General features: G+C 40.4%; 1 protein-coding gene across 3 annotated transcripts in view; it reads right to left on the reverse strand.

Moving 5' to 3' along the window:
* The window catches only part of TRIO (trio Rho guanine nucleotide exchange factor), a 342,164-nt gene that overhangs the window by 139,875 nt on the left and 174,534 nt on the right, over positions 1–27,755 (reverse strand). For all 3 annotated transcript variants that reach the window (XM_081288471.1, XM_081288470.1, XM_081288472.1), the window contains exons 10-11: positions 17,915–18,037; positions 9,391–9,582 (exon numbers count right to left, since the gene is read on the reverse strand). In XM_081288471.1, coding sequence (XP_081144597.1) covers positions 9,391–9,582; positions 17,915–18,037 — 315 coding nt within the window. The remainder of the gene's footprint in view (positions 1–9,390; positions 9,583–17,914; positions 18,038–27,755) is intronic.

Genomic DNA, 27,755 nt, shown 5'->3' on the forward strand with positions numbered 1-27,755 from the left:
AACAGGAGCCAGAGTGCAAGCTGCTACCACTGGTGTCTGCCCCCCCATCACCCCCCCCCACCCTACTCTTGTGTAAGATCGTTTTCTTGATCTTACACAACAGTAAGACGTGTAACATGTGTAAGATCATTTTCTTGTTAAACACATACAGCTGCCACCTATGCAATACCCAATTCTGTTCTGATTCAAAACAGACTCGCATATTAAGATCCATGGGTGAAACTCCTATGACAGATTTTGACTTATTCCTTCTGAAATTGGTTGAGTCCTAATTCTGAAGTCCGACATCTAGCAGATCCTTATCGACTGTACACTCCTTCCACATCAGTCCAACCACTCACAGACTTTCTGTGTGGGTCCAGAGATCTGCCAATGACACTGGACACTTCCTCCAGCCCTGCTGACACCATCTGATAACAACTCCCGCACTGACAGTTCCACATACAAGGGTTTTAATGCAGCAACAATTATTTCTGCTATGGCACCAATTCTGTTCTCAAAACAAAATAAATAGTTCTCAACACAACACAATGAAGTTTTCAGGATGCTCAAATTCAGATGAGCAATCTCTTTAGATGTTATGCACGCATGAAGAGGGTAGGTGGTATTAGTTCAAAGATCCCACTGAGAAGTCTTTTTCCTCAGATAGAAAGTGGCATGAGGAGATAAGCCAGTCTGTCTGCTGAACTTCAAGAAGACTGGTCCATCATCTTCCATTACCACCTTTGTTAATAAGTACAGTCCACTGTGGCTTTGGGCTAGAAACTGTTTCCTTTTTCACATGCTGGGTATGAGTCACATCTCACTATTGGAAACACTTCTGGCATCTTCCACATGGAGAGCAGAATGGAAGAGAAGGAGTGTCTTGGTCTTGGGCTGACATACTCAGCTGATTCTTTTTACAGCCATTCAACAGACTCTTGAGTCATTGTCCTAACAGACCGCCCCAGTTAGCTGTCTTGTCTACAAATTTAAGTGTTGAAAGGCCTGGCTAAAAGCCTACCCACTAACTCTACCATGTGCCCTGCATCCAAACAGAAACCTAGTGAAGAACAAAACAAAGTTAGAAAGCTATCAGGGGTTCATTCACTCCTTCCTCTACTCTCTACGACTCTGCCCAGGGTTAATTTCAACCTGAGAAAATGTATAAAATCTCCCTTCTTAAAAAAATCACAACTATGTTTGCAGCCTCTTAAGTCTCTATACACAGTTCCATAAAGATCAGCAGACCCAGTTTCAATACCAGGGATCTAATCTGTCTGGAAACAGAGACCTAAATTCACTTAGACCTAAATTCACTTAATTAAGACATCTGCAATTCTCCATTCAAACTTTTTCTTACAAAACCTTTGCCCATTTTGGTCTTTTGCTTCCTCTAGACCATATGTGAAGAAGTCTCCTGGAAGACAGCAAGAAGCAAAGGGGGCAAGAGAGTGGGTGTTTTGATGCTGCCACTAGCACCAGTGAACTCAGGCAGAAAGACCAACTGTTTCTTGATCTTCTCTTCTGAGTTCTGAGCTTTTTAAAAAGGAAGAGAAGGCAAACAAATCATAACAAAACCAAAAAAGGCCTTGTCACTCTAAGCCTTGTTTGACTGGAGATGTGAAGCTGTCCTGGGACTCCTGGGAAGACCCTAGTTAGTAACTGCTTGTGCTCCACCTTTCTGCCTCTCCTCTGTCCATACAAACTAAGACTATGAGGACAGTGCAGACTGCATGAGTGAAAACATGCATGGAGAGTTTGCTTCCTCTTTCAATGAATCAAAGACATGTCGTGATAAGTAATAAAATATTTAATTCATGAAGCTGAGTATCAAATTAAGAAATCAAGAACATAAAAGTATCCTTTTATTGAAATTGAACAAGACTACATATGCACACGTGGTTTCAGTTGGTCATTTGGGGACCTGTAATACTGCATTTTGCCACACTGCTTCACCTTTTATATTCCCTGAAGTCCTAAATACAGCCAGCTAATTAGAGACATCTGCAACTCTCCACGCAGAGATAACCCTTCAACAAGACTATAAAAGTCGAAGTCAGTGTACAGTTATATATTTTAATCTCTATTGCAACACTGAATTACAAATGAAGATAATGTATCACTAATTTATTCAATAATCATTGGGGTCAATGACTACTGCATGACAGATATATTAGAGCTTCCTGTGATTTGTTACAATAACTTCTGATTTCTCTATAGGCATAAAATATTCTTACTTGAAAATATTGTTCCAATATTACCAAATAGAAATTTCATTTATTTAAACCACACTTTAAATTAATCTATAGAAAAAAAATAGTTCTACATTATTTTGACAAAAAACCTCTTTTAAATGATATCATAACATCATTTTTCAATGGACAACACGAATATTTTATACATGTTTATTTGGGGAAAAATCATTTGCTTTGTAGGGATGAGAAGTATTTAGTAATATATGCAAAATGATTTATGACAATATGAATGGTGGACCCATGAGTAAAGATAATCTCCAGCAGCTGACTTGGCTCTGAGGAAACAAAGCTGGAGACACAGCAGACTGTGCATCCCAGGAAGGATCTCAAGTTTATCAGGTCAGAGTAAAGTGAGTACTGAAGAATGGGGGAGAATTAAGCAGGGGAGATGTAGGTGCTTACTGTTGATCAAAGATCAGTGAGGCCCAGAAGACCAAATCATACCTATGAAGTTACATCTTCATATCTTTATCAAGTAAATTAAATGGGGAACAGAAGTGAGAAAAAGGAACATTTGCAGTTGCCCTAAGAAAAGCAGTATGTCAAGAGTTTTATAAGAATCTGAAGCACTGCAGAGTGACTTGGCTCAGTTCACTCAGCCAGTTAAGGAGTGCTAGGATTTGGACTAGCACTATGGTGTCCCTTCAGATCTCATGTGTTGATACAGGAATTCTAAAGGTGAAATGGTTAGATTACAAAGTGTTGTGACCTTATCAAGCCATCCTAGTTTGAATGGACTAACTGGGTGGTAACTACAGGCAGGTAGGGCGTGGTTGGAGGAGGTGGGTCTCTGGGGTAGTACTCTGGAAAAATGCATCTTCCCTGCAACCCCTTCCACAGTGGCTCTGCTTCCTATCCAACATGAGGTGAGTGGTGCTCTCCCACTATACCCACCTTTCTGCTATCATGCTCTGCCTTACCTTGGGCCCAGAGCAATGGAAAGGACCACCATGGACTGAACCTCTGAAACTGTCAGCCAAAATTAAATTTTCCTCCTCTAAGTTGTTCTTTCAGATATTTTGGACTCAGCAATGCAATGTTAACATAAGGGCCTTCTGAACTTAATAAGGAATGTAGTATTTCTAGAGAAAACAAATGACCAGATCTATTATTTTTTAATATTCCCACCTACAGAAGACCATTTAATTTCTTTTTCACAAGAATGTCAAGCCAGACACTACAGTCCACATAAGGACCCAGGATATGCCAGAAGTGGCAACTGGAGTCTAAAGTCAAAATCTAATGCTCAGTCACCTCAGGTTCTTAGTTTCCTATTATTCTTATTAGCACGTGGCCATTTAATTGCTCATTTGCATACAGATTAAAAAATCAAAAGAGCACACACAACTCATTTAATGCACTAGGGACCACAGCTAAAAAATTTAATGTTAAACATAAAATTATTGAGATCTGATCATACAAACTTTTCAATCTAAAATATCATATGTTGGATCTTAACCTTTCCCACTGACAAGTTTACACATCATTTCTGCATTTCTGAGATGTTAAAAAAGCTTGAGGTTGCACATAAAATCTCTCATGACAGAATATAACATGGTCCACCCAGTCTGGAAAATAATGTGGCAGTTTCTTTTGACCTGACTGCACTTACCAAAGGACTCAGCAATTGTGCTCTTAAGACACTGATCTCAGAGAAATAAGAACCTACATTCATACAAAAATTTGTACATGACTGTTCATAGCTTCTCTTTTTGTATTAGTCCCAAACTGAAAACAACTCAAATACTCTTCAAGGGGTAAATGGTAAGACAAATTCATGTATCCATATTATTAATATTACTCAGCAAAAAAGAGGAAAGAGTTATTGAAACATGCAAGAAAAGGAATGGGACTCCAGACAATCAAGCTGAAAAAAAAGCCAACCTCAGAAAGTTACAAATTTTGGATTCCGTTTACATGTAATATTTTTAAAATAACAAAATACTAGAGCCAGAGGACAGGAGTTAATGGTGGCACAGATCTAAGGAGGCAGCCCAAAGACATCCTCTGGTGACAGAACAATTGTTTGTGATTCCCTGTGTTGAAAGCAGTGAACTAACACAAATGCACATGTACCACACAAGTTCACATGAACCTGGTGAAACAGGAATAAAAGAGCAACTAGAGAGCAGCTTCCACGTAAACACTGAGGCAGGCCTTCTTTGAGAGAGAAGGTGGGTGTGATACACAGGTTCTGCACCAAAACCAACAGTCAGGAGAATCCAGCAAAAGGCAACTAGTCTATACACAAGCATTCTGTACCTTGAGACAGTTTCTGTGTTTTTTAACCACCAAATTTCTGAGGGGCTCGTCAGCTCCACAGGAGAAGAGAAGACATCTCTGGGCCCTTTCAAAGTGGCTGCTTGAGAAAGCACTGGCAAGTTTCTAGTACACTCCTGGAATATACTCAGTGAGGACCAGAGGAAAAGCAGCTCAGAGATCTCCACCTGCATGCCCAGAAGCCATCCTTGCCTGGAGTGACCTAGGGCCAGGGCAAGGGCTTACAGCTCTCCCTGCTCTCCCCTGAGAAGCTCAGCACTGGCTCAAACAAACATAAAGAAGAAAGTTTGCATGCTCAGCTGTGAAGCATAAAAATAAAGCCAGATTAGTATGCTGCAATACAAAAAATCTCCAGGTGGTTGGGAGGCCTTTAGTTTTGACTTCTGAATAAAATCAAAGGTTCTCTTTTCTCAGGCATTACTCAAAACAAAAACTTGTCCCAGTTCAGGGTGTAAGTTTGCAGAAGCAGAACCAAGATTTCTTTACTTAAACCAGCAAGAATTGCAGCCCAATTCAAAGGGGAATGATCTTTCCTGGGAAACCATGCTTCTAAGGCAAAAATCAATGCAAGGCCACTGAATCAATTCCAGAAGAACAAGCTGGTTGAAAGCTCAATGTTACCACTTGGTTGCCTCAAATAACCCACAAATTGCAAAGGTATTTATCAATTAAGTCAGGAACTAATTTTGAGGATCTACTGAATGAATATGAAAGATGAAAATAGTTATGCTATTATTATATTTGAAAATAAATATCAGTCACTACATTTAGAAACAGACCACCTATTTCACAATTTTTCATTTCTACTGTGTCTAGGTCTAGGAGACAAAAGAAGGGAACATAAAGGTAAATGGGATATGGTCCTGGTCTCAAGGAACTCAAAGTCTATTAAGAGAAACAAACAAATGTCTAAAATGTGTGATACGCACGAGAGCAGAAGCGCTTCGTGCCTCTGGTCAATCATTCTGGTATCCCTCCTTGGATATTACAGTTGGCTTGAGAGATTTTGAAATGAATGAGTAAAAAGAGGAAGTGAAACAAACAGTGAAAAAAAATGCACTGCACAGGCAAAGTCAATATCTGCATCTAGACTGCGAACCACCAACCTTCAAGGTAGGTTTAGCTCAGAGACCACTGAGCTAAACCTGAGCAGACACTGCCTTGACCAGGAACTTTTTAGAATGAGTTGCGAAGAGATCACCTCATTGGAGAGCCAGAATCAGTACAAGAGTTGATGTCCACACTCAGGGGAGGGAGGAAGCAGCAGGGTAGGGGACTTTGGTGTCTGGGGGCTTTGACAAGTGACTCTGAAAGGCTCCATGAACTTGCCTCAAGGAAAGACAAGCTTTTATCCCCACCTTTCCTATGTAGGAAATTTTAAATTGTACCATCTACTTGAGAAGAAGAATTGATTCATACAACTTCTCTCTTTTGGCAATTTCACATTCATTTGATAGGTTAATATGTTTAGTGATTTTACATAAACACCTATCAACAACAATCAAGAGCAGCACAATTTCCTCCTCTTGGCCCTTGTCTCATTTTAATTTCATTTTAAACTCATTAGACTTGTTCTAAACTTCTGTGGGTTTTCAGTCAACAGCCTGTTTCAAAACACAACTACTGAAGAACCCATTCTTCTTTCATAAAACCTATCAAGTATTCCTGGGACTTTTAGGGTTTTTGAACAGCACAGAGAACGGATTACTAAAGAAATTTTGGAGCTGGTCAGGAGAAGACAAATCCCCTAAGAAAATGGCTGGGGCTTAGATGAAGTATGAATATATGGAGGAGAAGAATCTGGCCACATTCCAAGTCTGTGGGCCAGGGTTCCTGAAGCTGCACCATTGGCTCGTCTGGGCACACTGTGTCCTGCTATACATGGCACAGCTGGCCCACAAAATCCTTCTTTGGCCCTAGGTCACTTTTAATGCATGCTTTTGAGAAGAAACAATCAGGGTAAACATGCCAGATTCTCTTCTTCTATGACGTCCCCTCATACAAAAAGAAAGGAACAAGCACTGAAAACTCTCCAATGGTGAAATCAAACTTCTTCACCCATAAGATAAATTTTTAAGATCTCCTTAGTCTGCAGAGTCATTCATACTAGAAGTTCCTAGAGCATTAAGCCAATGAAAACAAAAGGTATTTCCACCTCTAAATAATTACCAGGCTCAGTGACAACAAAGACTCCCTGGTCTGCTGCCTGGAATGCTTTTATTATGCTGCTGATGATATAAAAACCAATGAATCCAAACTGCACCTCTGCAAGAACAGCTTCCGAAAACCTCTTTCCTTCCAAATGTCCCTCAGTGTCTGCTTTGTGAAACCACCGAGGGAGTACACACAGTGATAAAAAAATCACAAATATTACCTCATGAAAAGACTTCTTGTCCTAAAAAGAAGTTATATCCATACTTGGACTGCTAAATTGATGAAAAATATTGCAAGTACCATGTGTTACAGGTGGGAGGCCTCCTGCCTCCTGCTTCTCTATCAGCTCCCTATGAAAACTATTGCTGGGGCCTCTCCCACAACATCTATGTCACCCACAGCAACAGCACCTCCCAGGGCCCGAATGAGGAACTGGTGATTGAACACCCACCCAGAACTCTTAACCTGAGGTGGTCCAGGCTGTGCAGTGCTCCTGGCCTGTTTCTTGCCTCTGTCACTACTTAGTAAAGTAAAGCACAATCTGCTTTCATACACAGATCACCTTTAGCTCTCTTCCTCCTTCTCAGGGAGGTTGTAAATATGCGAAGATAAAGACAAGTCAACATACCAACACTAGTGGGAAAGAAAGATAAGATATAATCCCAAGACACGGAGACATTGTTTGTACAGAGCTTGAGGTACAGGGAAGAGCAACTAACTGTGCCTGGGGAAGAGGAGGCAGCACATCCCAGCCTTAAAGTTTTTGAAATGTCATGAGTTCAGGGCACTGCACTGTGGGGGAGAGGCCCTGAAGAGAAGCACACAGCCCAAGACAGTCAGGAGAAGTATGGCTCAGACTGAAGACTTAGAGGCACTGGCTGTTCCCAGATACAACAAGAGTTACTGAAAGCTCAAGAGCAGGCGACAACCCCATCAGATATGTATTCCAGAAAAACAACTGACAGAGGCAGGGGAGCAGGTGGTGGTTTAGCTCTAACGGAGCTGAGTCAGTAACTGGACTTAGTGATCCTGAATCTACACAAGAAACCACCCTGGAAGAAAGCTCACTTAACACTGAAGGTGGACTTAACAAGAATGCCCACTAGTATTTGGGGAACAGCTTTTAACACCTCCCTGTGCTCATAGTCTGGACCTGCCTTCTTCTTCTTGCTGGTCTAGTGCTGTCTCCTTGGAATAAAAAGCCTCTTTGTAAACAGTTTAAAGTCTTTAAAATGTGTGTGTGTGTGTGTGTGTGTGTGTGTATATATCTGCAGATGGACACAATACCTTTATTTTATTTATTTATTTTTACGTGGTGCTGAGGATCAAATCCAATCCTCATGCATGCTAGGCGAGTGCTCTACCACCAAGCTACAACCTCAGCCCTGAAGTCTTTTTTAATTACAGCATTATTAAGAGAGAAAAAGAAGTTAGCTATGCTGGTTTTCTATTCTGTTGACTGTCTATGACTATCAAGTCCCAGCCCCTTTGCAGAAAGGACTGAGTACCAGCCACCAGCCTAGGCCAGGTAGAAGCACAAACTCTTGGGGTCTCAGCAATTGGCCAAATATACTTGCTACATGGCCTCAAAGGGCTTCAGAGGGAACAGAGCATGGTCTTTCCAGAGCCTAAATGTCCAAGTTATACATAACCTCACTGCAGATAAACTGCCCAACATCCCAAATCGGCATGGAGTTTTTTCCTTTAAGCAATTTTACTTGTCTATGAACTTAGATACCTTTTTGAATAAGGCAAGTTGGATCCTGCCCTCTTTCAGAGGTTTTATCTTCCTAGATCCTTCCTTCTTATCCTATAATCATAAGCTTCCATGTGCTTAATCACAAATTACCCAGAAGCACCCTTTAATAAACTTCCAATTTATAAAGAGCTGTATTATAATATATTACGATACTTTGTGAAGGTACTTTGAGAAGCAGATAATTACTTTCCTTAAGAGATAAGATTCAGCAAATTAACATCCTTAATCAATTTAAATCAATCTGAAAAATCTGATTTTTATTATAAATCCTTTTTATCTTCAAAAACTACATACTAGTTTAATTTTTTATGATCTCTACCAAGAATATTATAAATGTGTAAGGTATGATTAGTAGCTACCAATTTTCACACTCAAATATCACATTATCCCTTATCACAAGTTTATTACCAAGAGCACACTCATGACATTAGTATTTGTACCATTTGATGATGGTACTTTACATTTGATATGATGTAACATTCATTTTTATGAGCGTCTCAGAGTAGTCTGACAGAAACCAGAAAGCAATTGTTATAACTTCCGTCACAGGACTGGCCAATACTCAGAAAGGAAACCCAGCAGCTCTGCACACAACATGTAGGTCCTATTTAAGCTACATGGCATGCGTGCACCACTCCCCTTTTCTCTTTCTGGAGTTGAAGAGATCTTTTCAGTTTTTTGTTTCCCTGCTTGCCTCCTGATCCACACCTCTCCCCCCTGCCACTCTTACCCTTGAAGACACCCCAAGCAAAGGCAGATGTGCACACACATGACAAAGAAGAAAGCACAGAGAGTTCAGCTCTTTCCCTGTCCACACTGACACCACTGGTGCTCATGGGCTACATCTCACAACTTGCCACTTTTAGTCCACTGTTTCACATTATGAACAAACACAGATTCCTTCAGAGGAGTTCAAAGACCCTGTCAGACAGATTATATTGCTATTTCCTCATGTCTTACCTCTTTCACGTGGGTGTGAAAGGACACCGACATGTCCAGGAGAATCTTTCGTTGCTCAACGCGCCGAACAAAATCTTGTATCCGGTCTTCAAGCTGATGGGCAGCCTGATAAATCTCTTCTGGGTCGCATTCCCCAGTCTGAGCCAGCTGTTCTGCTGCTTCTAGTAATTTATCTGCATTGGTGTATGTGTTCTACACAAGAGAATACCCAGAGAAACAGATGAAGAGAAGGAAATCAGCAAGGCCAGGAGCCATAACACATAGCAATGCAGAGTCAATTAGTGATATTTCTAGTCATTTATGTCAGTCAAACAGCTCAAATGTGAAGGGAAAGATGATTTTAGGAGTCCTAAACATATCTATCAGCAGGCTTTTCCAAAACTGTTCTAAAATCTTAAGTGCTGGACCTCACTGCCAAGTCCATACACCTGAAGCAGCAGCAGGCTATCTGCTGGCTCCTGGCTCAGAAAAAGCTTCCACATTTTTGCTAAGGTAGAGCCAAGAAACAGTCCATAGCCACAAATGCCTGCTTCACTTCTTTTTTTCTCAGCTTTAAGCAGAGTTAATTCCAATTCCCAAAGTGTAAGTTAAAGGTTAAGTTCCAAACAAATACTAAGTTGCTGTCCCTTTCCATATACTTCCATGTAATGGTAATTCAGTGCTCATCTTTTTTCTATATAAGGATACACATTCTAAAAAGGGGAGTTATAACTATAATGGCTATTCAGTAGTCAAGAGTTTCAAAGAACTGAAAAGTAAGTGTAAATACATGTATAAAATACTGAAGATAATTTTAATTCTTGACAAATCTGAGTTGTAAGTAGGAGCTCTGAGACAAGGTGGAGGGCTGCCATGCAGTACCAGAACAGAATTACGGCCTTCGGGGAGGGCCCAGAAAATCAGACTGTAGTTCCTCTAGAGAGGCAAGTTGAGTACTTTGTCCAACTCCTCAAACAAGTCCGGAAGCTGAGCATAGTAGGCATCTCATGGGAAAGGGTGGGAGGTGACCCAGAGAGTGGCCCAGGTGACCCTGTGGGGAGTCAGGGCCTGAATGGGGTGATGAGGGCACCCCTGTGGTAGGGTGGAAACAGCATGAGAAGTGGGGGCTGAGCGAGGTGAGGAAGAAGTCTGTGTTGGTCTGTTTCCTGTTGCCAATAACACACCACCATAGACTAGGTGAGTTATAAAGCAAGAAGGTTTATTTGGGCTCATGATTCTTCAGGCCCAAGGGCAAGGACCCCCATTGGGTGATGGCATTCTTGTTGCTGGAGTTCCAAGATTGTGCAGGGCATCACGTGGCAAGAGACCGGAAGCACATGTTTGTTACTCCTGGTCTCTCTCCCTCTCTTTATAAAGCTCCCAGAATTCAGTTATGGAGGATCCACCCTAATGACTTTAAATCCTAATCACCTCTAAATCCAGTCATTAAGTTGCCACTCTCTCATACTTCACATTTGGATTAAACTTCAACTCTTTGGTGAGATACACATAGCATCCTGCCCTGTTCCCTAAGCTGAATATACTTCTCACAGAGCAAAATATAAATTATTCAATGCCCAATAGTTACACATTGCAGTTAATTTCAACATTAGCTCAAAAGTCCAAAGTCTTATTTGAGACTCAAAGCTAACTCCTTACAGTTTTGAGACTGTAAAATCAGAAAGAGTTTGTCTACTTTCAAAGTTTGTCTATTCCGGTGGGATAAGCACAGGATGAACATTCTCATTTGAAAAGGGAGAAATTGGCAAGTAGCAAAGAGTAAACAGCCCCAAGTAACACTGAAACCCAGCAGGGAAGGTATTAAATCTCAAAGCTCCAAGTCTGGCATGTTATGCATACTGCAGTGAGGGATGGGCACCCTAGGCCTTGAGTCCCACCTTGCTGCTCTGCTGCTCAGTGCCCACATGGCTGCTCTCTATGGCTATGTTTAAGTCGACAGTTTTCCTGGGCAGGTACAACAGCCTAGGTGTCCATTATCCAATGAATGGATAAAGAGAACTGGCATATATACACAAGGGAGTTTTGCTCAGTCAAAAAGAACAACAAAATTATGTCATTTGCATGGAAAATCAATGGAATTGGAAAGCATCATGTTAAGCAAAATAAACCAGACTTGGAAAGTCAAGGATCACATGTTTTCTCTCATATGTGAAAGCTAAAGGAAAAGCGGGGGGGGGGGGGGGGGGGGTGTCGGTTTCCACATGAAAACAGAAGTGAGACCTGTAGGGGTTAGGGGAGGGAGAAGAGGAAGGCAAGGGGAGTTACTGGGGATTGAAACTGATCCATTTATATGTGATATACATGTATGAATATGCCTCAATGAATCCTACTATTATGTATAATTAATATGCACCAATAAAAAAAGAACAAGAACTTGAAACATCTTATTGTACCCAAAAGTAAGAAAGTCTTTAAGGTCAATGTGGACAAGTCAGGATATAGAAGCCAGCCTGGAGAGGTTCCTGCCAGCCAAAGCAAGGACAACCTGAGCATCAAACAATGGTCACAGAATATGATCCACTGAGCACAATGAAGTTGCAAGTCCATACTAACATAAATAGAAAACGAACAGGAAATAGTTATAGAATCCCAAAGTACCTCCACACAAAGTACTTACTAATTACAGAGGGCGGAAGAAGAACTTTACAGAGGAGAAGCAAGGCAGAAACTACCTTAACCCAGGATCAAAGTGAACATGGTATGCAAGAGCACAAATTCTACAATACATTACATCTTTGCGAGAGAAATTTGAATCCTGGTGGATAAGCAGTTAGGAGCCAGGTAGTCAAAGCACTCACAGAACAGCACCTCTGGAAAGATGCTATGCCAGAGACTCATTAATGACATTCAAGTTACCTTCTGGGGTCTCAAAAGCAGCTTCATCTTAGTTTTCTGGACTTTACTGGCTGTTGTAATCACAGTTTTTAAAATCTAAATAGAAACCTTGCTTAGACAATTAGTTAGAAGCAAAAGATCAAGATCACTATTAAAGAGCATCTTCCTTTCCAATAGTCACCTGCAAAATAGTTTCACATGAAAAGCATTTTTTATTTATTTTTCCCCCTCCCCCATATAGGGGACCAAATCCAGGGCATGTTACCACTGAGCTTTCTCCAGGTCTTTTTTTTTTTTTTAATTACTTTTTGTTTTGACACAGCACCTCACTAAGTTGCACAGACTGGCCTTGAACCTGTAATCCTCCTGCCTCAAGACCCTGAGTAGCTGGAACAATAGATGTCTGCCACCACATCTGGCTAATATCTTTTTCAGAACTAGTACATGAAGATGCACTATGGCTGGGCATATCACACGCTATGAAACAATCTGCATGAATTCAGTTAACTGGATAGGTCTACTCACAGTCATTGTACAAATTAAAGGAAAGGAACTTCAGAGTAGTCATGAGGAGGGTTTTCAGCTCTGCAGAGCTGTGTGCAAAAGAATCCCAGTGCTTCCTGAGGAGGCCACAGCAGTGGCTGAGACTGAGGCTCCTGCTGCAAAGTCTGTTGCCTGAAGAAGTTATACTGCACGACTCACTTCCACCAAGTAAACATGAGGTTCTTTCTGGGTTCCTCCTAGAATTGTTCTAAATTTAGTACATTTTCAGTGAATTCAAACATAGACTTTCACTACTTCCTTTCTGAAATCTGTTTTGTTACTTCATCATGCCACACCTCACTAATTTAAAGAAGTCTGCTGAGAGAAAAAAACTTTATTGACTAAATTGTTAATTCAGGGTCTCTAAGACAATTTAGAATTATTTCTACAAAGAAACCTTCAAAATATAACCCAAAGACACAATCTAAACAACCTTATACTTAAGTATAAAAAAGAAACTTCTTTCTAAAGTCTTTTTAAACTTCGTTTTACCTTTGTGAATACATTTCAGAAAATGAAATAAGACTCTTATTAAGCACTAAAGATGCCTCTGTTTCTATTTTTAAGGATAGCCCATTCTGTCCAATACATAAATCTAAAATATGAACTCTGACACCTGCCAAAAGCACTTCTATTATAATCAGCTTTGAAAGAAAGCAGGTAAAGAAAAGAGGGCAGAGAAGTAAATCTGGTAAAGGCCCCCCACTCTACTACCCCTGTGCTACAGCTAGACTGAAGCCATTTTATTCTTAGGGAGGAACCAGAGAAATTTCAAACAAGCTACAAATAAAGTACAATCCTGTCTTGACATCAAAGCTCTGTCTATCTGAACAGTGTCTACTACACATCCTCCTAACAAAGTCAGGGTCAATGGAACCTCCTAGTAGTTATGTTTGCTTCCATTGAAAAGACTATCCAAAAGTTCTTTGATAAACAGGGTGGAGAGGCTAGAGAGAGACCCCATATTGCTCTGGATCTTCCATGCCTGTTTTATGCCTTCTGTCTATGGCTAGGCTCTCCTGAGGGGCAGCTCCTCCACCTACCATACTTGATGGTGTGCATCTGAGGCCCAGCAGAGTCTTTTAAGAACTAGCCTATGGGTCAAGCATGCACTAGTGCTGGTAATACAGATTTGAGAGCTCTAAGAGTAGGGCCACATCTCTTCTGTTCCTTATAGGAGACTCAAGCCTATAAGACAACAGGAAGTGAATGCATGACAGTGGACTGCTTGGGTGGGATACTGTCACTCAAACTCAAGAGGAAGTTAACTGTGTGAGCAGCTGAGTCCCAGTTCATGGCTGCTCTGTGTCTACTCTAAGCAAAGCAAATTGCTGGATGTCTGCTGTGCCATCAAGAGACATAAAGCTGGGTGACCAGGAAGCAAAGGTAAAGCAGCAGAGCACTCTTCTGAAACCAACTGGTATTTAAAAAACACAGCAGAAAAAAAATGACATTCTTCTTGAGAGGGTGGAAAAGAAGTGAGAAAGAGAGATGGTGAATATGTTGGAGACAGAAACCATTACTGGAGGGACCAGGCCCTGCAGTGGGACCAGAGGAGGGCACAGACAGAGGAAAAGCTGAAACTAAGAGACTGAGAAAATACAGGTACAGCCTCAGGTAGGACGGAGGGCCTGAGTCCATACCGGGTGGTAGACTTGCAAAGGACAGGGGCCAAAGAGTGGAAAGACTGGACACAGGCATGCATCTCCCCAGCCCTCGAAGGCCAGGCCATTCTAGTTTTGCAGGCCACGTGGTCCTGCTGCCCAACAGCCCCACCTGATGATCCCATGACTGCCTCTTAACGTCCTCCTCATTTTTTGCCACCAAGCTAAATTCTATTAAGTTCTATGTCTTGACTTAGACATCAGGTAGCAAAACACCACAGAACGTCCTCAGAAACTAGCCAGGCCTATTCAGGAAATCTGGGTCTATGGCTACCCACTGTTCCCTCACCCACTCCTTTGTGCCTAGCAAAAGAACTGACATAAGGTGGGTGATTATTTAAAATCCAGAGGCAGGAAAAGTGGGAGCAGATAATTGCAAATGTTTCCTCCCCTTCATGTACAGCTCAGATGGGCTGAGGAATTTTCATTTTGGGGAAGAAAGTCAGGCAACCTTGGAAATCCCAGGATAAGGAGCAAGAGGTGACAAGCAAGGACTGAAACTCATCAGGGTAGCAGAAGGAGCAGCCAAGCACTGGCTTTTCTCGTAGCAAATACAACATAAATGCTATTTTGACCCCTTGCCCTAGAAACCTTAATGCAAAATGTTCATTTTCTAAGAAAAAAGTTTTCTCATTCTTGTTGCCCCTGGGGACTTGTGTGGACAGCTCTGCCAAGATTAGCCACAGAAGACATTTCCCTAATGTAGAATGGAGAGCCCCACAAGACTGAAGAGAGAAAGGTCAAATGGGATACCAGACACACCAGAGAAAATTAAGTAGACCCTGGTCCTTCATGCTGGAAAGTGTTCAGGAAAGCAAGAGGATGAGGGAAAGGGGAGCCTAGCCTATAAACATGTATAAATACACTATACCAGGCAAGAGCCTCAACTTCCAGAGCTTATAATTTGTAGTTCCGTCTCTTAAATTCTCTGGTGTCTGAAATCTTTGCTCTATGATCCAAATTTTACATTCATCAAACCACAGCAACTACAGCAGTATCTTATCTTATGAAAAAAAATAAAAGAAAGATAAGCACACATTTTACACATTTTTTTTAAGCTATAAGAAGATGGCAAAACATTTCTCAGCAAATTAAAGTAGGGAGATCACTTTCAAAACATGGATGAGGAAAATACTCCAAAGCTACAGGAAGTGTGCAGCAAGGCTGCTTTCTTACTTATTTCTCAAGATCAACAAAGCAGAGAGGTGAGGACTGTTGCTGTTACTTTATATATGAAGCCAGGAAAAGTCAGTAACTTTTTAAAGATATTGCCACAGAGGAAGCCTAAGGTGCATTTTGCTATCCAGTAATTCACACCATATCTGAGTTCTCTGACTCGCACAAAACTGAACCTTTGTCATGCCCACATACCAACACACCCAGGGTTGATCCTGTCATCCTTGTCTCACAGGTTTTACGGCTCCATTATTTATAGAGTGACCCCTTCCTTTAACAGCTGAAGTCCCTCTTCATTTCTAACAATGTTTCTATGCTTTCAAGTCTATTTTGTATCACACTAATATTTCTATACCCATTTTCTTATGATCAGTATTTTCCAGGTGGACCTTTTTCTAATACCAATTATAATTTTAAACTTCCTAGGTATTTGTGTTTTAGGTGTGCTCATTGAAAAAAATAAACTCCATAACTTTCAAAATACATTCATTCTGAGAATCTTTGTCATTTGCTGTAATTACTGATAATTCTGAACAAATTACTATATTTTGTGACTTCTACCATGATTTTATTATTATTATTTTTCCTTCTTTTAAACCCATTTTCCCAAGTTTTTACTTATCAGGTTTTCTGTATTTTTCCTTTACATTTAGTCAGAAGTAATGCCTTCTCTCTATATATTTCTAGTGGCTTTAAAAAAATACCCACGTGTAACCCTAAGTCAAGGAATCTAAGACAGATGTTACAGCTCTTTCCATCTTCCTCACAGCACCTTTCTGCCTTTCATGTGAAACTGGGCTGGCACTTCAGTACCATCTGGTTGTTTTTTTTTTTTTTTTTTTTTGGCAGGGGTGGGAGTTGGGGAACCAGGGATTGAACCCAGGGACACTTAACCCCTGAGCCACATCCCCTGCCTTTTTATATTTTGAGACAGTGTCTCGCTAAGTTGCTTAGGTCTCACTAACTTGTAATTCTCTGCCTCAGCTTCCTGAGTAGTTAGATTATAGTCATGCACTGGTGACCGGCTACCATATTGTTTTAACTACCTCCCAGATTCACCCTTTGCTTAAATAATCAATTCTTTAATTCTACAAACATATATCAACTAATTGCCCTTCTCATTGTTGATACCAGCCATTTTTGCATAATTCCTTTGTATTCATTCACTTAGTTAACTCATTCAAATGAGATTTTTTTTTTACTTTAATTTTATTTATTTATTTTTATGTGGCGCTGAGGATCGAACCCAGTGCCTTGCACGTACTAGGCAAGCGCTCTACTGCTAAGCCACAACTCCAACCCCTCAAATAAAATTTTAATGAACACATAAACAGGCCAGGCATTGTCCTGGGTGTTAATGATACAGAAATGAAATAAACAAAGCCCCTGTTCTCATGAAATTAAATGACAGTGGGTTCTTAACATTTTTCTTTCTGAATATTTTTGTTTTTCTGATAGCATTTGAGTGGCAAACTCTCACAGTTTTGATCTATATTTTATCCTCACTGTTGAATAACAACAGTTCAGCTGGGTACAGATTTCGAGGTTCAAAGTTTCTTTCCTTAGGATTCCATTCCACTGTCTTCCAGAATCTATGGTTACTGATGGAAAGTCGCTGTCTTTCAAATAGTCATTCTCACAATTATCATCTTACCATTTTTTTTTTCTTATTTTTAAGACTCTGTAATACCACAATCATATCATAATCTTGAGTTTGGATTGGTCCTACATAGACCATTTTAAAACAACATTCCCCTACTTCCTTATAACATCCATATGTATTGTGTGATTTTTTTTCCAGAGCAGAAAGCTCACTTCAGAGAAGTTAAGCAACTTGTCCAAACTCACAGTTTGTGAGCTGTATCATACCCAATGCTCACACTCCATACATCCCATGCTCTGAATACACTGTACTCCTGGCTCCTGCTTCCTAAGCACACACACTTTAAAAAACTAAAACAGGTCAAGATTAATGCTGGGCCCATCACTACAGAAATGCAAGAAGGACTATTATTCTCTAACCATGATTTAAAATATCAAAACTAGTCAAAAAAGGGTACAATAAATGCGACAAAACATCTGAGACATAAATTTGTTTTACAAACATCACATTTTACAAAATGATCACGTGACTAAATCATGTTCCTTCCTAGGCAATGGTATCTTCAACTTTGAAACCTGAGAGTTTAACCTCAAAAAACTGCCTCAAACACTCTAGCAAAAGCTAACTCTTCTCAGATGTGGTTAAAATTATAATTCAACCAATAGATATTTAGAAAAGAAAACAGTAAAAGCCATTGTTTCACCTGTGCTACTTCTTCAAAATCTTCATGACGTTTCTGCAAAGCTCTGGCCCGATGAAGAGATTTCCCCACACCTGTATGTTTGCTCAGAAATGCTTCTCCATGGTTCTCGATCCAATCCAGCACCTACAATGAAATATAGCCACATGTGCTATAAAAACAATGTCCTAACTTGTTTAATGTTTAGGGCTATCCAATGAAGACATGGTCTGTTGTCAAAACTCTGTAAGAAATAAGTAAATCAGGAAAAAAAATTAGAAGTAGTACTTGGATACTAATTTAACATACTTGATAATTATATCTTGCAACAGCTTTCCCACCAGGACTTTAATCAGCTCTTAAATTAAAAGTGTAGATCTTTCTATGTATAAATATTACATGCAATAATGATTAAATTAAATCTCACCTACTTTTATGCACAACTGAGCCACGAAGCTAACTGGATTTTGTATAAGCAAAGGGCTATCAGGCCACAGGGGATCAGTTTAACTTAACATTTTTTAAAGGCTCAAAGCTTCACAATTCAGGCAACTCAATTTTAACTGCAGAGTTATTTTTTTCCTCTTTTTTAGAAGACTCAAAACACAAAAGTAAAATCTAAGAAAACAAAACACATGCCAGAATTCTTGCTTTGAAGAACAACTTATTCTACAAATCAAGATGCTGCAAAACCTAACATTCTGTGAATTTAATTACTTAAGCAAAGTTCTTACTAGTTGAAATCTACTACATTAAAGAAAAAGGAAAGGAAAGCAGTACAATCTGATATTTTAAAGTTTATATGGGGGACTAGGGAGTTCTTATACTTGAGAAATCACCCAGAAAAGTGACAACATCTAATGAAACTGTATACTACATCAAATGCAAACTTTGTTTCTCTCTGATGGAGAAAGGCAAAAGTTGGTGATGTCTTTAACTAAAAACACTTAGCTAAAGATTTTAAATACTAAAATACATTTGGTAATGTGCTGCTAAAGTACTGAAAGCTCACTTGTACTTTGCATGTTTGTATTATGGTATCATCTTAGTCTATTCAGGCTGCTATAACAAAATACCTTAGACTGGATAATGTATAAGCAACAGCAATTTATCTCTTGCTCTGGAGGCCACGTTCAAAATCAAAGTGCCAGCAGGTTCCATGTCTGGTTAGGGGTTGTTCTTCACAGATGATGCTCTCTACACGTCCTCACAAGGCAGAAGAGTCAACAATCTCCTTCAGGCCTCTTTTCTAAGGGCACTGATCCCACCCATGACTTATCACTTCCCAAAGGCCACAATACTGCCTCAATGAGGACTTTGCTTCAACTTATGACCTGGGGGACACAAACATTCATGCCTCAGCAAGTAGCTAAACATGCAAACTGAAACTATCTTGGGTAGAAGAATAACAGCAGAGGCAGTGGTGTGGAGCATAACCTGCCTGGAAGCAGCTTAGCCACAACCTCTGCCAATAATAAAATAAAACAGGCTTAACTAGAGGTTCACTGCTGCTAAAAGGGTCCCTTGCTCTGCTCCCCTCTGCTCATAGACACAGAACTTGATTGTGTGCTCCTGGGCAAGTTCCTCATCCTCTCAGATTCTGTTGCCCTTCCCTGCTCAATGGTGAGAATCACAGGGAGTTGTGAGTACTTAATACTCCATGAAAAGCATCATCATATGAGTGAGGCAAAACCATGGCACATTTGCTGTCCCCACCCATAATCCAGAACCTCTGGCCAGTTTCCTTCTATTTTTAGGTTCCTTGATGTCACAGGATATACATATTCCATTGCTTTTTTAGCTAGTGGATGTTCCACACCATTTTTCTTTCTTGAGATTACAAAGACAGCAAGAGAATCCCTGGGTATTGTCACATTCACCACCTGACTTCCAGGCAGATCTAAAGCTGCTGAGTTGTTTATATGACAGCATAAAATAGAGGTCCCATTCCCCTCCCAATGAAATGTCTCAACAACTTCACACCTGCTGCACCTCCAAGAATGAATGCATTTAGTGGAATGTTTTGCCGCTAGGCATGAGGCCAACCCTATGCACAAGGTAAATATGAAGAATTTTAAACATGAAAAGAATTTAGAAGTACATAAGAACACCCATGCTTACACCACATAAGATCTTCATGGAAGGATACGGAGACTTTGAAAAACCATACAGTATATTCTGTATATTCTTAATTAAAAAAAAAATTAAACCCCCAATGAGTAGCAAATCTGATGATTTCCCAGATTGATAGAAGATCCTAAATCAATGTATTTGTCTAAATACCATTTTAAAGACATGCTTGTGAAACTCTTCAATTTAAAATATAAAAAGATTAGCAAGTCAAGGAAATTTATCATCGTTGTTCAGACATCTGCCTTTCCGATACCATCCATAGCCAGTGGTTGTCATCTGTGTGCTATGTCCTGAGCCCCAAGAACAAGGTTGGCAGGGGTTTTGCTACTTTCCTTCCAAATTTGAGGAAAAGGGCAAACGCTGATCCCTGCCCGTAGTTACCTGGCTCAGAGACAGAAGAGAAAAGCTAGGAGACCAACACCACCTTCTCTCTGTTCAGAGGAGCCAATGTGAGCTCATCTCTCTGTACTTCGGTGCCCTCTAATGGACATAAATGACAACTCCAAGGTCAAGGTCACCCCAAAATTAAATGCCAACACTTAAAATACTCAGACACTTAAGTCAAATGTCAGATGTGTAGGAAATCATGCAGATTGTGACATCTGATTTCCTATTTCTAATGAAAAGGAAATCACAGCCCTAGCTAGCTACAAGATGAAATGTGATGATGGCAAGTGTGATAATCATCATTTATTAAATAATACTTACCTTGCCCCCTAAGCACCTGCTATTGAAGCAGGCATGACCTAAGGCTATGCCAATCCTCACAGTGAGCCACAGGGAGGCACAAATGCCACTCTCACCTTACAGAGGCAACGGGACGGAGGGTCCTGGGTTATGTCAGAGAGATGCCTGTCTACAGATTTGGACCCAGGAAGCCTGACCTTATGGCACATTCTCTTAAGCTCTAGCATCAGGCACATTCTGCCTCTTCTCTGAGTTGGCACAACTGACATATAGGTGTTATGAGATGGTAGAAAAGAAAAGACCTCCATTTTGGTTTCAGAACAGCTTAGGCTACAGGGGATAACCTTTGGGGAGATGACACTGTGATAATGGTGAGCAAACCTAGGTGAGAGCAAACCAGCAAGCACTCACAATTTTCTATGAAATACCCAGGACTGGACAAGTACTTACCCTCCCCCTGCAAGTGGCAGGTTTGTGGCCATCTTGTATAACCTTTTTGAAACACCTTTCAGTAATAAGGCCCCCCCCCCACCTGATATCCACCATGTTTGAAGGATTGATATTCCTAATTATTATTATTTTAAGAACTTATAAACACTAACCCCTCTTGAAAGATATTTTCACAAAGCCCACCTCATAACAACATGCTCTATGAAGACCAATGCAATGTATCATGTTTTTTCTTCAAAATACATAGCTGCTTATTATTTAAAATACTACTAGAGCAGTTTTAAAAAAATATTTTTTTTAGTTGTAGATGGACACAATACCTTTATTTTATTTATTTACTTATTTTTATGTGGTGCTGAGGATGGAATTCAGTGCCTCACACATACCAGGCAAGCACTCTACCACTGAGCCACAACCCAGCCCCACTAGGGCAATTTTCTGTCATCAACATGTAATGTATTATTCCCAATGATTTCATATCATTTATTGAGTCATTATTCTGTCCTATGCTTGAGAGGATAATAGGGACGCACACAATTCTTTCACAAAAAGCTGCGAAATTTTTTCCAAAAATTGTTTCTAAAATTTACTTGGCAAAAAACTTGATCTAAGGGTATTAATAACCTTTAGTGTGGGTTACTACTGTACATTTGGCTTTGGAGATAGTACATGCATTTCTTTATGGGGGTGGGGGTAGGTGCTGCCCAGACTCCGCGAGGAGCACCACAAGTCATATACCTTGCTACCTTTTTAAATTTTTAAACATTTTGAATTTCAAATCATATCTATCCCCCAGGGTTACAAATAAAATAGAACAGACTTTTATTATTGTCCTCTTTAAGCCAGAAATTAAGACTCAGGGAAGTTAGCCTGCTCAAGAAAAGAGACCCAAATGTAGGCCTTTTCAATGCCAACCATTATTTTCCAGACTCAACCCAAATTTGCAAATGGCACACCTCTAAGATCAGAGTGCCATCTCTAGGATTGCCATTTGTGTAAAAAAAAAAGGAAACGAAAGAAAAAAATAAGAAATATGATATAAAACAACCAAGAGCACATTAAGCTAATCTATTTTTATTGGTAACTCTGGATCCAAAGATCATCCAGAGAAAACTTACAAGTACTTGTCAATCTTAATTACCATTTAAAGAGACAATACACATTGAATAAGTTATAGGATTTTCTGTCTCATTAACAAAAGCCCTTGGGCTGGGTATATAGCTCAGCTGGTAGAGTGCTTGCCCAGCATGTACAAGGCCCTGGGTTCAATCCCTAGCACCACAAAAAAACAAAACAAAACAAAACAATAACAACAAAAAGAGCCCTTTTAAAGTCACATTTTATGTACATAAAAATAAAACGAAAAGCTCCCCTGATCCTATATTCAATTTCAAAACTATAGAAAGCCAATGAAAAACAAAGTAATTCTAAAATACTATAAATTTCTCCTTTTTACAAAAATCAGATTTTTTTTTCCAGTTACAAAATATGGATGTCCTCCCTGACCACTCTACGTTCTGTTTAAAACCCAAATTAATAACCTGGCTTCATGTATTTTAGTTACTTCCTTGTTCAACCACTGTTGACTTGAAACCAATCTAAAAATGGATGCATTGCATTTGGAGCTTTCTTGATTACAAATCAATGATATTTCAAAGATATAACAAAGGATGACTGATGTGCAAAGCAACATTACTTCACATTTGCTAAATATAAGTAGGTGTCCAAGAAGGAGAAGTTTCACTTAGATAATGTTAATTTTTATTAAAGACTGGTGTTTAGCATTGTTGTGAGGATATCCAATATTATGGTATTAAAGTAAAAATCATGAGTGAGACTTGAAGAGTAAAAAGATTTTTGAGTTTAAATTCCTGGAACCCACATACTCATCCTATCTCAAGTGGGCAGAGAGTTTTTCTCCCCAGCTCTCTGAGCATATTTTACTTCAGAAAGCACTGTCTTGATTATTTCTTCCCTTTTCCAGCATGACCTGGGCACCAATCCTTCACTTCAAGTGAGCAGCTGCCTGGGTCCAGCAAGGTCTGCAGCAGCAGCTGTGGACAGTAGGCTGGCAGATGCAGAGGCCAGAAGTCAGCAAGGAGCTTTTCTTGTACGCTTTCTTTTCCATGAATCGGCCTCAGGGACTGAACTCCAGCACTCTTCACATTGCTGTAGCTCTTCACATTAGGGGGCAGCTGCGGTTTGCAAGCTTTGCCCCAGCCTGAAAAGGACCGCTGAAAGGTTCCTTCTTAAGTGACATGTTGATTTTACACTCTGAGTAGCTCAGAAGCTAAGTATCCTCTCAGAATGGTGAAGTAGTAAAAACACCACAGAACTTCTTGGAACTTCAGCCAAGTCCCTGACTTTTCTCAGGCTTGATTTTATTACCTGGAAAGTGAAGGGCTCTGGTTCCAAACCCAATGGTGTGCACGACATAACTTTCAAAAGTAAAATGAAGAAGACAGAACTCAACATGCCCCATGGGCTTTGAAGGACTGAGGGAGAAAGCAATGTCATTTTAGAGCTGGCACTCAGAGCTGGCACTCAGAGCTGGCAGTGACAAGGTGCTCTCCACCAAAGCTCTTCAGTTCTTGTCACAGCAGCCAAACTCTCTCCATCCATTTGCTCATTGGATTTTTGAAATCAGAATTAGTCTGTTCTACAAATACAAGCAAATGTTTTTAATGTGGAAAGATGTTTTATAAATATGATTGAGAGGACATGACAAAGCATACCAAGCCTGGTATTTACTTGGGAGAAAGAAGTTATTTTTAAAAGTACCTCAGGCAAGTTATACACCACAAGTGTGACAGAGAACCAAAATACCTACAAGAGACACCAGCAAAATTGCCAGTGTGGGAACACAGCAAGAGAGAATGTGCAATAGTTAGGCTGTCCACTGACTCTGGTAGGTGGGAGGAGAATTCTTGCTCCTCATTTAAACTCAAGAAGTACAGTGGAGAAAGTGCAGAAATGGCTTTCACTGGCTAAAGGCCAGTGGCTAGAACCCACACTAAAGCTGTGCAGCAGCTTCCCTTTACACCTGCAATCTCTTGCCTCTTAGGCAGATCCTGACTTCCTCCTCCTACTGGAATTCAGCATTAAAAACTAATTTTGCATTCAAATAACCAAAATTACTACAGATCTCACCAAGCTTCCAAAGTTCCTATGCACTGAAATTATCTCTTCCTTGACAGATGCCCCTAATTCTTTTAACACAATCAAAGCTTCCATTCCTTCAGACAAATCTCTCCAAGTACTTTATTTCAACAGAAGGCCGGTTCTCCCCAACCATTCCAGACTAAAAATAGAAACTTTTGACCCAAAAGACTCTTTAATTGGCAAAACTGCCATATTTCTGAGCATCCACCATTCCAGACACTTGGGAAACCCCAGTGAATACAATGCTGCTGGCCACCCCATGGACCTGAAGCTCTGCTCTTCTAGATGCACCAGCGATCTGCATGAATGTCTGCTTGGAAACCTAATGGCTCCTGGTCTCTGGGTTGGCTTCTTCCAATTCATTCCTCATACAGTGACCAGAGCAATTTTTGTGAGGCAGGGAGGAGGGTGCCTTCTACCCTCACTGCCTATAGCAGCATGTCAGAATGCATAGCATCAATGCCCATCAAGGTGTGGGGCTGATGTGCAGCATGGAGAAGCACTGACTTGACTCCTCAACAGGCTGCCTGTGAGCAGGAAGAGGAAGGAAATGTGATGGTCAGCACCCAGGAAGAACCAACCTGTGCTCCAGATCAGGCCAATAGCCCTTCACTTCCCACCTCACCCATACATTCAGCCCTGGCACCAATGCAGTGGTATTCAGTGTGGGTTAGGCTGTGTCCTTCAATGTTGTCTCCTAAAGCTTACAGAAACAAGCCCAGTGCTTGGTAGCAGGGACCATGTCTTATCTCTTCCTCCATGCCCTCTCTTCCAAGCACACTCTGCGCCTGAAGCCCTTAAGACAGCCCCTGTCTGCTCCTGTCCCTGCTCTCACTGTTATTCCTATTGGCCATTCCGACTGACTGCCTTTGCAGCCTTCCAAGAGCAGCTCAGAGGCTACCTCTTCCATGAAGACTTTCCTCATATTTCCTTCCCCATGACAACTGTTCCTTGTGCCTTTACCATAGAGCTTTCATTTAACCTTTTACACTAGCTACTTGAGGTTTGGTAAGAATAGAGGCAAAATTCTTGGAAATACCCAAATTTGTACAGATCACTAAAGTGTAGATGTGTGCCCTCCAACACATATGCAAGGTAGGTGGATAACATGGATGAAGTGGCTGTTTTTATTTATGCCTCACTGCTGATAGCAACTTGACAGATATGACTCAAACATATGCCTTGGCAGAATTAAAGCCAAATAACCAAAGATGGGAATACTACATCCAAACATGTTATGGTCTAATTTATTAGAACATTAAGTCATCCGATTTAAAAAAAAAAAACCAGCTTTTATTAGACTATAAATTCCTTGAGAGAAGGATCTTGGAGCTGTCTGACACACTTAACTCTGTCCCTCTCAGAGCACCACACATTCAATTAAGATATTAAAAAAAAAAAAAAAAAGATGTGGACAAGAAGAATCTAGGGTGGACCATATTTGCTTGATCATTTTATAAAATTTTTCTGTTTTTGAGAAGGGGTCTTGCTACATTGTTCAGGCTGGTCTTGAATTCCTGGGCTCAAGTCATCCTCCGACCTCAGCCTCCAAAGTAGCTGAGCCTGCAGACATGCATCACTGGGCCCGGCTTCTTGATCCTGTTTTAAGAATATCAGTTAATGGTCCAACACCAACCTGCAGGGAGTTGTTCCAGGAGGGAATTCCACAGGGGTGGAGCTCATATAGGTAGGGATGCTGGGTGAAAATGGGAAGCTTTTCAAAAGAGGTCTCCCTGCCTGGGCAGCTTTTGTTGGTGAGTCTACCTGCATCAGGAAAGATGACTTTTATGGAGCCAGTCACCTCTCTGCTGTGTTGGAGTAATTCAATCCCAACTGTCCAAGAAAAGCCAGGCAAGCAGGACAGGTGAGGCAGGAAAACAAGTCTGATAGCATCCTGCTTTGGACTACTACCATGACTATTACTACACCTGAACAAGTACATGCAGCAAAAACAAATTACATTCCCATAGTAAACTAAAGCATATGCCGAGCTAAACACACAGCTAAGCTGGAACACAATGGTTGCCCTGTTTATTAACCAAGCATTCAGGGGGCTACTCTAACAGTAAGCACACAAGAAAGCACAGTGGGAGGTCATAAGGACACATGGCAAGGAGGCTATGGTCTACTAGCACTACATCATGTGCACTGGGTGAGTCTGCAGCAAGGCCTCCCACTCCTCACCCACTGGGCTCTGAGCAAGATAAGCATTATGAAACAGCAGCCTCCATTACTTCTCTACTCTCACCTCTGACTGCCAGACCCAACTCTTTCTGTACAGAGATTACGACAAATTAACCACCACACCAAAACTAACATGTTTTAAAATAGGACTCCATACAGCATTCTCCCTTGCCTGGCCCCTGCCTACAGCCTCCCTGGAGCACTATACTATGAACACTATGAAATATGTCTTTCCAGTTTTTCTCATCAAATGGCTATCTGCATCAAATTGCAATCATGCCATGCCTACTGCTCAGTACTTCTTTATTTCTCAATGATATTTACAGATACTTTTTTTTAATTCTCCAGATACTTTTGCATTACTCAAAACAATCAAAAAATATTTATGATATCTCTAACTGGCTTATTATATTTTTGCAGATTTAGATTATTTTTATCTTGACAAATCTACATTTTGCTGATATATCTTTCTAAAGCATTACCACTTTGTTCATTTATACTCAGCTTACCTCTCCTATTTGCTACCTCTTATTAATTCCTTGAGCTTCAGAAATACCTTTCTGGTTTTGACATTATATTGTGTTTTGCTTTGATTAATCTTATCAGTTTTGCACTTTGTTTCACACGTCAAGCTTACAATAGCCATTTCCTGATTTCATAACAAGTCCAAACCAGTCCAGATCATTAATCAATAAAAAATATTTCCCTCAATGGTGAAATCTACTTTCTCCGGAATGCTAACAGGAACATTATGCTCTCCTCCCACTGACATCCAACCTAAGGTCCTGTTCTTGAGGGGGAAAAGCTGCCTTGAAGAACTGGTCTCATAATTATCATAATTACCTTTCCAAATAATGTTTGCAGCTTTCAAGTTCAAGTATATTAAAGTTCAGGTGCCAACTTAGATGGCCAGGCTTCTAAGCCTCTTCTAGAAGTCTTACTTTCCTGTGTCTTCCCCTACTCTACACAGTCCAGTGACTTACTCTCATGCCACTGATGCCTCAAAAGCCATGGTAAAGGTGGGTACCCACTGCTGCTTCTCCAGGTAGGAAAATGGGTTCCCTTCAGTGCATCATTCCATGGATAGTCAGGACACCAAGCCAACGGTTATGAGGCAGATGGGAAAATCCTTTAATAATTATATTTGAACTATTAACATTTTCTGGTTTATAAAAGTTTTCAAACAAATTTCAGTAAAAATAACATATGTTCTTTCTACCTTATAATTGCCATTCTCTCAATAACCCCT

This window comes from Spermophilus citellus (genome assembly GCF_964194105.1).
Source record: "Spermophilus citellus genome assembly, chromosome: 1".
NCBI lineage: Eukaryota > Metazoa > Chordata > Mammalia > Rodentia > Sciuridae > Spermophilus > Spermophilus citellus.